Here is a 12,392-nt window from a genome sequence, read left to right as displayed (position 1 = left end):
TCTTTTAATCTATTAAGCACATAATTCAGTTTATTCATTTTAAACAATTGTCCATACAATTTTATTTATTGTAACATAATCACTTTAGTTAATTGAATAAAATTTCGGAAATATCCAAAATTAAAGATAACAATTAAAAAAAAATAACGAAAACAAAACAAAACAAATTTGAACCTGGTATTAAGTTGAACATTACACATGTAATATTAGTAATTTTGCTTTAAAAATAAAATTTCACTCTTTAGAAATTCTACGAGAATAGATATTAGGCATTAAATCCTTTCGTCTATCATTATTTAAAGTCTATATTGTTCATAACTTATACAACGCCAAATTCAATTTCATCCTTTTTACAATTGCAAGTTTAGCTTCTGTCATTTGGTTAAGACTAAAACTAAAATCGAAAGGAAGTGTATTCAACATTTTTAACTCTATCTTCTTTGAAGTTTCACCTACTTTAGAATTTAACAAAAAGAGACCTTAAACGGAAAATATTGTGAGTACAAATCTTCATGAATAGTGGTCAGTTAGGTACCAAAACACTAGACCTTTTGGCTCAGTATGATAATCATATATCAGAGAGAGATAAATCAATTGAATATATCGAAAAGCAAAGTGATACTTACAATGATAGTACCAATAAGCCAGGTTATGATGATCTTTTTAAAGAAAATATTAGGTTGAAACTACAGGTACAAGAATATGAAGCAGAGATACGGAGCTTAAAAAAAGCACTTGAAATTTTAAGACAAAAGGATGGTAGTGAATCTGTTGATATGATTATCAATCAAGTACAGTTAGATTCCCAACACTCTCAAACATTTAAGAAGGAATTAGTTCTCCCAATTAGATCTTTAGATCGTAAGAATAATGCTAAAGAATTAAAATTACCTGAGATTCAAAGTTTACCTCAAAAAAATGAATACGAGATGAATATACCAAAGATAAATCTACAAGAAACACATGCAGCATCAATCTTTGAAAATGATGACTTAATTAATAAGAATGAAAGCTCAGAATCTTCTAATAACCCATTCTTAAATTCAAAATCTTCAAATATAAATTTGATAAAAACCAATACAATCAGTTCTAATTTGGCAAGTCCTGCAACTTCTGTTACATATACAACGTCTAGAATCTCTATTAAGTCACCCAACAAATCTATCCGTTCTCCAGTACAAGAAAGAATTAGTTCTCCCCAAAATTCAAACAGAGTAACTTCTGTAATAAATAACCATATTAGGTCTCCATTAAAGGATCGGTATGAAGATAAAGAAATTAATTTTAATATTTCATCAAGCCAGATGTTTTTAGATAAGGGATTTACAGTTGATAATGACCCTAATCATAATGTCAATTCTATAGATGTTGAATATTCCGATTTGGATGAAAAAAATGAGCTTATAAATATACATGAAAGCCCTATTAGATATGTTAATAATCCAGATAATAATGCTAATTCTGAGTTTTTGGATACTAAACTGGAATTTTCACCAGCCGCAAAAGCTAGGTTAAACAATTTTACGCAGCTCTTAGAAGATTCCTTTGGATCAACTAAATTAAATGAGAGCACAGACGATGTTAGTAACAACCAAAGTATTAGTGAGGACAAGGATGTTTGTGAAGGAGCACGGGCTGATGCTTTGTTACATCCAATTACTAAACAGTTATCAGCAAGTGCCAACTCTTCACCATCTTTAAAAAGATTAGGTTCCCCAGTGTTATTAGATCAGAAAACTCATAATAGTGTAAATAGTAAACATTCTATTTCGTCATCATTACAACAAGAAATTATTTCCAAAGAATCTAATATTGTACAGGACAAAGAAGAACATAATAAAGAAGTAGTTTCTCTTACAAGCTCATCAAAGGGTTATGACACCCTATTATCTGCACCTAGCATTCATAAATCTACAACTGATAATTCCTATTCAAATGACTTGCGTATGCCTAGTGTGGGTACAATTAAATCGAACGCAAATAGCGTCGTATCTGAGATTCCATTATTTGTTCAACCTGAAGATTTTGGTACAATAAAAATTGAAATACTCAGTACATTATATGAAGAACCAGAAATAAATCCAGAAGAACATTTGGTACTTTTAAGTGTCATAGATAGAAAATCCGAAAAAGAAATGTTTAAGTTTGCTAAATCGATCCCTAAAATTAGGGAACTAGATGTATATTTGAAATCTCATATTTCACTATTATCATTACCTAATTTGCCAGAGAGAACACTATTTCAAACCAATGTACCAAATAAAGTTGCTTTAAGACGAGAACAGCTTAATTCATACTTTCAAAGCATATTTAGTATACCTGACATTCCTTCAAATGTCAGTCTAAAAATTGCACAATTTTTAAGTACTGATACAGTAGTAAACCCAATGTTAATGGATGATACTATCAAGGAGGGAAATGTCATGGTAAGAAGACCCAAAAAGACATTAGGGAATCAACCTAGTTGGAAAATCAAATATGCAGTATTAAATGGTGATACCTTATATTTATCGGAAGGAGATCAAACAACAGAAATTATCAAGTTAAAGCAGTGTACTATGGAAATTATTCCAAATTTACCTGATGACAAGTTTGGTACCAAAAATGGGTTTATGATTAGTGAACATAAAAAAAGTAGTTTATCTTCAAGTTCCAAATATTATATATGCACTGAAACGTCTAAAGAACGTGAATCTTGGATATCAACTATAAATGAGCTTATTGATGGTCCAAATTATATGTCACACAGCCATTCTTCCAGTGTCAATTCTTCAAATCATTGGCTAAACTTATCAAATACTCATAACGATCAGTGTAACACAATAGCAAAGAGTGGGTCTTCAGCAAACACGATTGATAACAATATTGATTCTACTAGCAATTTATTTGAACAAAAATCATCTCTATTTGTAAATAACCAATATACTATGGGTACAACTACAACTTCTTCACCAAAACAAACAATTGATCAGAATGGTGGTTTAGACGAACGAGAAGCAAGAAGATTAAAAATGAGAAGCATATTTCCATTTAAAAAGTTGAATTTAAATCCGATGACATCATATGTTTCTACATCCTCCCCACATGTTCAAAATATAAATGACAACTTAGATTTTGAAGCTGTTACAATAATATCTCAAGATTCTACGGTAATGCCTGTCGATGACAAGCTTAAATCCATAACGATTGATTCTCCAAGTACAGAATCATCTGTCGTGAAAACTGTATTTGGATCTAATTTGGATGAATGTCTAAAGTTGAGTTCACATACGTACCAAAACAAATATGAAATACCTAGTGTTGTTTACAGATGTTTAGAATATTTATACAAGAATCATGGTCTGCGAGAAGAAGGTGTTTTCCGTTTAAGTGGGTCAAGTACACTTATTAAGATGTTACAAGAAAGATTTGATAAAGAATATGATTTCGATCTTTGTGCTTATGAAAATGATACTGAAGATACTTTTGTAGGTGTTAACACTGTGTCTGGTTTATTGAAACTTTATTTAAGAAGTTTACCTCACTTAATTTTTGGAGATGAGCAATACTCTTTATTCAAACAAATTGTTGATGAAAATTACTCAAGACCACATGAGATTGCATTAGGATTTAGAAGTATTATCGAAACAAATAAAATTCCTAGGGCAAATCTATCTCTGATGTACTCACTTTTTGAACTATTAAGCAGAATTGCTGATAATAATAAATATAACAAAATGAACTTAAGAAATCTTTGTATTGTATTTTCACCCACATTAAATATTCCAATAGTTATGTTGCAGCCATTTATTGTAGATTTCCAATGTATTTTTAAAGGAGAAGAGCCTACTCCTGACGAGGACAGGGAGCAGGTTGATGTTCATATTCCACAATTATAATTTTATCTGTTGAATAAATAATACGAAAATATATAAAGTAAAAAACTGTTTTGGATAATGTATTACAAGAGACATGTGTAACTCATATACAATCAATATGTAAAGAATATAAATAATTATTAATAATGATCTGTAATAATAAAAAGAAATTGATAATAAATTTTTAACTATTATACCATTAAATTATTCCATTATTTTTTTATAATTACAAATATATAAAATTAAAATGCGAACTATATGGATAAGTACATATATAAAACTAATATAAGATATTTTAAGCTATAATAAATAGTATAATATTTTCAAATTAATGAATAACCGTTAATGCTTAGATGAAGGAAAATACAAAAAAATCCTTTCCCAAGTGATGTAAAAATATAATAATTACCATTTTCTACCACTTCTTGTAGTATGTCTTCTGGTAGAGATATGTGAAATCATAGATATATCAGTGTCATCATACGGTTGTAAGGACGGATTTGATGTTTGGTCGTACCTTATTTGTCTTTTTGTAAAATTTGACGGAGCTTTATACTGATATTTTGTGGAAAAAGAATGTTTTTGTTTTTGTACTGTATCAAGTTTGCTATATTTTGCATCCGTCTCTTCATCACTTTGAATAATTTCCAAAGTCTCTAAATGTCTAGATATATCATCAATTGTGATATCTTCCACCGTTTGATTAAAAGTTTTATTCAATTCTTCATCATAAACATAATCTGCATCATCTTCTTCATCCTCACTAGAAAATTCCTGTTGTAAAAATGGTATATCTTGTTTTAATCTTCTTGATGGTTTTCCATTAGCTTCTTGAGATTGAACTTTATTCCTGCTAATTCTTTGTGCAATAGTTCCTTCGGATTTTTTTGAAGGGATAGAGGGATTAGCCTCTTTAAATATGACATCTTCAAATTCTGGGATCATAGCTCTACCTAATTTGATGACTTCTTCCGCCCAAATTCTAATTACATCTTTAGATTTTTTAGACTTATATGGCTTCCAATTTGGTTTGCATCCACGAGATATTTCTTTGACTACTTGTTCTGATCCCCATTCTTTAATCCAATCTTGATTTTGTAGTCCGATTAAATGTGCAAATACACCAGAACATATAGCCTTATCTGAATATCCACCTTCCATCAAAGAAATAACTTTCCCCTGACAATGCATTTGTGCCAATTTTAAAGCATCTTTAGTAAAAATAGTGTAAAATTCAGTGGGTAAATTAACATTATGTCTTTGCATTGAATGTTGTTCATATTCTGATGCATCAAACCCTGCACTAATAACCACTAGTCCCTTAAATGGTTTCTTTAACTTTAACATTTCTTGTTTCGAAAGTTTAAAAAATTCATCAGCTTTGGCAAATAATGTCCTATATTTCGAACGGTACAGTTTCATAAAATCCTCTTCATTATCCCATGGAGATAAATGAATATTCCAAATATTTAAATCATGTGAATTCATAATACAAGTGGATGCATTTTTTATGTTTTCACTTGTTGCATAGCCCGTCTCAGTGGGGAATGAATTAATATCATGTAATGAAAAATACCCAACTTTTGGAAATCTGGCCAATTTTTTACCAAAATCATTATAATTATCAATGTTGTCGTCATTATAATTTTCACTGGAATCAACCTTATTATCAGTGATATTATTGTTTAGCTCATCATATTTTATATTTTTTTTGCTCTTATAGTTTGAGATGTGTTCGTTTCTATCGCTGTCGTCAGGCTTGAATCCAGCTCTTTTCCAACATATGGCTTGAGATCCATCCCCGTGATGTAAATCGAAATCTAAGATGACTGCATGTGTAACATCATATTTATCAAAAGCATATTCTATAGCTATGTGTGCATTGTTTAATAAACAAAAACCGGAAGGAGTGGACACATGACAATGATGTCCAGGTGGTCGTATAGCAACGAAAGTTCTATTACATATATGTTCAGGAGATGGGCCTGAAAAGATTGTATCTATTCCTGTCTCTATGGCACCAATAGTACCACACAATGCATTAATGGTAGTTGGGCTCAAATAAATATCACCGGAATTCCAATCGTCAGGAACTTCAATTTGACCTTCCGATAGTTTGAAACTTGCTTCTTGACAAAGTTTAGTAATTTCATATGACCAACTCTTCGCATGAACTTTTGTTACATGTGGTGCTGTTAATGAACCCATCCTATTAAAAGAAGATTTTAAGGAGAATAATGCCGGGTACATGGTTATTGCAGCAGCAATACCTATCGAAGATGCTAATAATCTTTCAGGTCTCTCCACAATAGTCTTTTTATAAGATTTTGAGACCCATTGTCTACTAAAGATATGTTGTAACGATAAAGGGGATAGTATGATTACAGCTTTAGCAGCTTCTGGTATTTGAGATGCAGCTCTAGCAGCAGATATTACATTTGGATTATTTTCTACAAAACTTTGGAATTGTAAATGAAATTTCTCTAATGGATCAATAGACATTTAAATTTTTTCTATTGTTTACTTTTTTCAAAAAAAAGATATTATATATATATTATGTTAATATATACTGTTATCTTTAATAATAATAATAATTGTCTCACAGATAGATACGTATATTGAGAAAAAGAAGAGAAAATAATGTAAATTGGATCGTTTCGAAGTAATATAAGTTTGACTTTAAAGAAATATAGAATATCAAAAAAAATCCAATGGCTGATTTCCCTTATATCATAAAAAATTATTTTCTACTAATGGTTTCTGATATTTTTGAAAGATTCAACTACACTTTTACTAGTAACGATATCGCTTCTAATGTATACTATCAGAACAACAGTTGTTGCCATTACTGTTAAATGCTATATAAATTTTAGAAACAGACAAATATGGAAAACCCCTTCGAGAAAAATCTCTAAAATGTAAACAAAACGGAGAAAGATTTTTGATTCTAGGGCAATAGAAAATTTAGCTGATTTTTTATTTTTGGGAAAAAAAAATGAAAAAAATTTTCTAAACAATATTGTGTATTCCAAAGAGGAAAAATCTTTGAAATATCATAACAACGGAGTTTTTCTTATTTTAGTTATTTTTGAAAAACGAATTTTTGTAGGTTTTAAGAACCAATTTCTCAGTTGTTATGTGTTTTTGGTTTCCGTGTCAAATCTGGTTAGGTTACAAAAAAAGAAAAAATTCATATAAAAAATTTAGAAATATACATGGGTTTTTGATGAGAATGAGCGCCTGTATTCATTGGATATATAGTAAGTATTCTCAATATTATATTAGATAGATTTAGTATACAAAATTATAATAAAGTTCTTCAGTTTTTTTATTTATGTATATAATGTATAATGATAAAATATAGAAGATGAGCAAGGGAAGAAACATGATATGAAAAAAATGTTGGCTTTATATATTTTCATATTTGGTCTATCTCGTCTAAGTACGGCACTAAATTTATGATGAAGTTTGTTTACGTCTACTGATAAGCAAACAATACGTTTTTCACTTTTTGCTTATCAATTAATGTTTACTAAAATCTAATTGGTCTATTATTTATTCTAGAACGTTTGATTCCAGCAGTTTCTTTACACAAGTTTTCTGAAAATAGATTTATTATATTTTATGTAAGATTATTCATTGTGTTTATTAATAAATAAATCTGAAAACGGTGCCACTAAAAAGGGAAAGAGAGACGGTGGTTTATTTTTATATTTGTTTGGAGTTCAATATTTTAAAAAAGAAAGTATTTCATTTTAAGTTTGTGTTCTAAGAAGTCACGTTTGATAACTTATCTAAATAAAATTATAGAAAACCTTAAAAAAAGTAAAATTAAAATTATTATGTAAGGAATCTAACTGGAAATCCAGTGGATACGCAGTTCCAAGGGTAACGCCTAAGTGGCTGGGTGGAGGATTGGTACAGTAATGTGTGCAACGGCTCGTATGAGGTATTGAATCTGATTGGAGGATTTCCAGGGAGCGATAATCATATCTGATCTTGTCAAGAGGCCTTTGATTATTGAGAGATATACCAGGGGTAATCATCTTATTTAAATACATCTTAGTAATGATATTAAGAAGTAACTCTTAATATCATACAAGACTAACAACAACAACAAGAAGTAATAATACTATATCAGGGTTATTAATTGATGATATATAGAACTTACGTAAGAGTGTTTATACTTAAACTAATTGATATAATTTATCCACTTATATACAACAACTCTTACATATTAATACTCATAGAAAAATTATGTTTTATACCTTATAAATAACGACAATAGTGTTTTTTGGGACCCATCGTTTTTATATACATAAATCCAAAATTAAACAATCTTGTTTTTATTATTTTCAGAGAATGTATAAATTTTAATAAATATTATTTTTTATAATGGGCAGGAAAGTTCCCAGAATTTGCTACATAAAAAACCAGAATCAATAGTACGAAATAAGCTTTCAATTACCAAATAGTTTCAACAACCAATTAATCGATATCTATTTAGATATATCAACCTAAAAATTTTCTTATATAACATTTTTATTTTATTTACATGTTTTTATATATCATTATTTTTATACTGTGTATAAAGAAGAAGGAGAAAGAACCTTACGTTAATATTATATACTATTAAGAATATATCCAATTCACACACTTCAAATAGACCTATGAAATAAAGAACAATTATTCCAAAATTGATAAACAAAAAATTCAGTTATGCAAATATTGGTTTGATTGACAACAAACTGCTTTCATCTAGCTTACAACAAGTAGTACTTTTATCAACTATTTCTAAAGAAATCAAAAACTTTATGATAAAATAAATTACCTACTATAACCAAATTATTTCGAACATTTATTCAATAGTGATTCCATCTTTAGCAGAGCTAGTGGGAATGAAGGTTATTGTAGATATGTCTATTGTAGTTATTGTAATATACTGGTAATACGTTCATTTGTCTATTTTCAAACTATTTCGAAAAATGTTGGTAATTTTTAAATCCCATATACTATTTGACAAACTTGTTGTTTTGCTCACATGGAATAATAACTTTATGGTAAATATTATTTTCATTACAAGAAAATTGATGTTTTTCTTTTTTTGAAATCCAATCAAAATTCCAATATCGCAGGAATTAATTGATAAAAAATATCTATCATGCAATCCAAAAGCCTGTCAGACATTTGAACTAGGTCTTAGCCATTGTTGGTTACAATTATTATTACTATTATTATTAAGTACACTATCTATATGCTGCTTAGAAATGTGTATTTATTACACACCCTTAAGATTAAATAAGAAAAAGCACCTCAAACCTTTGTTAAGTACATTCCATAAAAGAATATATATAACATAACCTAATATTAATTTTTTAATCAATATCAATGGAGTAAAGTAAATCTGCAATAATAGTAGAAGAATAACTAATTTTTATTTTCTGGATGATCGATACCGTACCTTTTACATTCTTCTTTACATTTTTCTGCAACACAATAGGAAGCCTTTTGAATAATGGTAACTGTCTCTTCATCAATAAGTAATGTTTCCCTTACTTTCTTTTTATTATAAACTTGTAAAATATAATTCAAAATTCCTCTAATGACTACCCTACCTGAAATTGCATCTGCTTCACTAAATGTCACCACCATGTAGTCTTCAAATCGTTTGGTTATTGGATCTTGATCTAAAATTGCCCAGTTACTAATAGAACTTGGTGAAAGAACGTTATACCCACTGCAACTGGTATCTTTTAGATTCCAACCCATTATGGGTTTACCAAAATCAACATTTGGCGTAACCAATTCCAAGTGGTAGACCCCATCAGTTTCGACTAATACAATTAAAGTAGGCCTATAAAATCTATCACCACAACCACAATTATCAACATGACTCTTGGCGAAACCTACCCAAATATGCGTATTTTCTAGCTGAGGTAAAACATTAGGTAATGAAACATATTGAGTACCACCTCTAATGATCCCGAAGTAGCCTTTGCCATTATCAAGTCCTGCAGTTTGTGCATTAAATATCATTTTACATTTTCCTGTTAATAGTGAACAACGAATGATTTGCAATGGACTGTAGTCATAAACAAAATGTATATAACCTGGATAATTATCACTTGATTGTACTCTCTCAGGGACAAAAAATGGAGACCAATTCTTTTCAAACCCTTTCATATCGTAACCTTCAATATCAAACATTACACAAGGGTCGATTTTCCTATGTGGCATCATGGCATGCACCTTTATATCTTTGTGTGAATTCATATTAACAATGATGACCGGTTCTTCACCATCTTTATCCTGTCTTAAAATCACATGTGGATCCTCCGGGCCATTCCAATGCTCTCTCATAATAAATGGTATATTAACGACTGTTGGATATTTAATAGAATATTTATCTAATAATTTATCAATTTGCTCTCTAATTTTGAATGTATTCTTATTAATCTCAGTTGCACAATTTTCATACGCATCAGTACCGTGTCCTAAAGCATCACAATTTGCTGATATATCTAACTTTCTTTTAAGTGATTGAACCAATTGTTTCACTTCCTTTGGCATTTTAACATCTCTAAAAGGAATTCTTCTCCCTTTAATCTCATTCCAATCCTTATCAAACATTTGACCCACAACCACGGATATATAGGAACTACCTCTATTCTCATGCCTAGAATAGATCATTCTTGTATATGCAACATAACATTGTTCCTTTTTCAACCATACCGCTGCTGTACCGAAAGAAAACCATCTCTTCTCAATAATTTCCATCTCAGACATTTTTGATTCTTCTTCGTTTGTAGTGAATTCCTTGGCTAAAGGAGAGTCCATAGCCAATAACTGTCTTCTCATATTGATATAGTCAATCTGGAAATTTTGGTCAGACACAGAGTATTCGATGTTATTTGAATATTGTAGATCTTGGCACTCTAATAAATTTGCATAAGCTTTATTGAAAGGTTGTAATTTATTATCATCACGATTGGCACCATCCTTATGATTTTTGGTAATTTTATCGGATGAGTCTGAATATGTCATTTCAAGGTTTGGTACGTAACCGAAAAGGGTATTATTGCTATATAATTTAGATCTGATAGATTCATTGAAACCATATTCTGCCTCTAGATACTTATCATATGTCTTGGACGATGATAACAACATATCACTAATATCGACATTCACTAGCTCTTTTCTGCTGTGAAGTTTCTGTCTTGGTCTTCTTTGTTCATTGCCTAAAAAAGATAGTGATGATGTGACTTGAGTATTTGAATTAATATTGTATAAATAACTCAACGACACAAGAACAAACACAGAACATAATAAGAATAGACATAAATAGACTGAAGAATTTCGAGCTAAATATCTCCTGTACTTCATATTAAAAATTATTTGCTCTGTTTCAGCCTGGGAGAGATGCTTAACTCGAACGGTGTACCAAGACGCTACAAAACATTTAAGAAAAGTCTACATCAACACAAAAAAAGAGATCCCTTGGAACATATGAAAAATGTCTAATCATCTGTCAAACTTCTTTTTTTTTTCATATTCAAGACTCGTCCAAGCATTAAGAAGATATATATATATATATACAAATATAAATATATATATACACAAGTAGGTAGATAGGCAAATAAACAGTAGTAGTAGTAATAACAAGCTGATAAGCACGAAAAAAAAATTGTTAGGAGCGGGGGTAAATAACTTCACATGAAACAGCACAGATACATTGTTTTTATTCACGAGATTTTATTCTATTCTCTTTTTTTTTTTTTTTTTTCGTTCATCGTTCTTTTGTCTTTGTTGATTTAAAAGCTGCAGCAACGAAATTACAACCGACAATAGTAAAAGAAAAAAAAAATTTTTATTTTAAGATATACCACAGACAAGCTTTTGAAAATGTCCAAATTGTGTATATGTTTGTATGCAAGAGAGACAGAGAGAGAGGGAAATGCAAAACAAAAACAAAAAAGATTCAATACTAAACTGTGTTTAAATAATGTTAAGAAGGGGAAAAATAGTTTTTAATCTCCCTAATGTGGTTAATAGAGAACTATTCACGTGCAAAAAGTAGGGAACAAACAAAGAAAATAATAGCTTCCAATTAAAGGACTACAAATTCTGTAACAAAAATTCTAAATTTCATTTTTATTATCTTCTATTCATTCATATATCCTGTAGCCATGTGCCGAATCTTGTATTTAATGTATCTATATACTGTCTTCGATGTATCTGGATCCAGCAAGACTACTCTGTCTTATAGCATATGTAATGCTCTTTCTATAGGACAAACCATTTCTAATTATTGCTTGTAGACATTAGCGTTCTCACTCTCCCTCCCTCATACGAAGGATCTTACACTTTACACAAGTGTATAACTACACTGCCACTATCCAAACACTTGTTATGATTTGATTTGATTTGATACGATTTGATGTGTTTCAATATCTCTCTGTTTTCCAACAGACAACCATTTCGACATCTTCAGTTTGTTTGTTTGCTTTTTTGTTTGTTTTTTTCTTTTTTTTCTTT

The 12,392-nt window shown here is 29.8% G+C and overlaps 3 protein-coding genes across 3 annotated transcripts; 1 reads left to right on the top strand and 2 right to left on the bottom strand.

Moving 5' to 3' along the window:
- Window positions 1-512: 512 nt before the first annotated feature.
- BEM3 (GTPase-activating protein BEM3) lies at window positions 513-3,878 on the top strand (the record flags this gene model as incomplete). Its single annotated transcript, XM_064857698.1, has 1 exon — window positions 513-3,878. The coding sequence occupies one exon, from the start codon at window positions 513-515 to the stop codon at window positions 3,876-3,878; it is 3,366 nt and encodes a 1,121-aa protein (XP_064715536.1).
- A 384-nt stretch (window positions 3,879-4,262) lies between these two features.
- Window positions 4,263-6,359, bottom strand: HOS3 (histone deacetylase; the record flags this gene model as incomplete). Its single annotated transcript, XM_064857697.1, has 1 exon — window positions 4,263-6,359. One exon carries the CDS (start codon window positions 6,357-6,359, stop codon window positions 4,263-4,265), a length of 2,097 nt encoding a protein of 698 aa, XP_064715535.1.
- Window positions 6,360-9,284: 2,925 nt separating this feature from the next.
- Window positions 9,285-11,240, bottom strand: PWA37_001051 (uncharacterized protein; the record flags this gene model as incomplete). The annotated part of the gene is made up of 1 exon (XM_064857696.1): window positions 9,285-11,240. One exon carries the CDS (start codon window positions 11,238-11,240, stop codon window positions 9,285-9,287), a length of 1,956 nt encoding a protein of 651 aa, XP_064715534.1.
- Window positions 11,241-12,392: the final 1,152 nt, after the last annotated feature.

This window comes from Arxiozyma heterogenica (assembly GCF_036370985.1).
Source record: "Arxiozyma heterogenica strain weizmannii chromosome Unknown scaffold_15, whole genome shotgun sequence".
Lineage (NCBI taxonomy): Eukaryota > Fungi > Ascomycota > Saccharomycetes > Saccharomycetales > Saccharomycetaceae > Arxiozyma > Arxiozyma heterogenica.
This window is presented reverse-complemented; position numbering and strand designations above follow the sequence as displayed.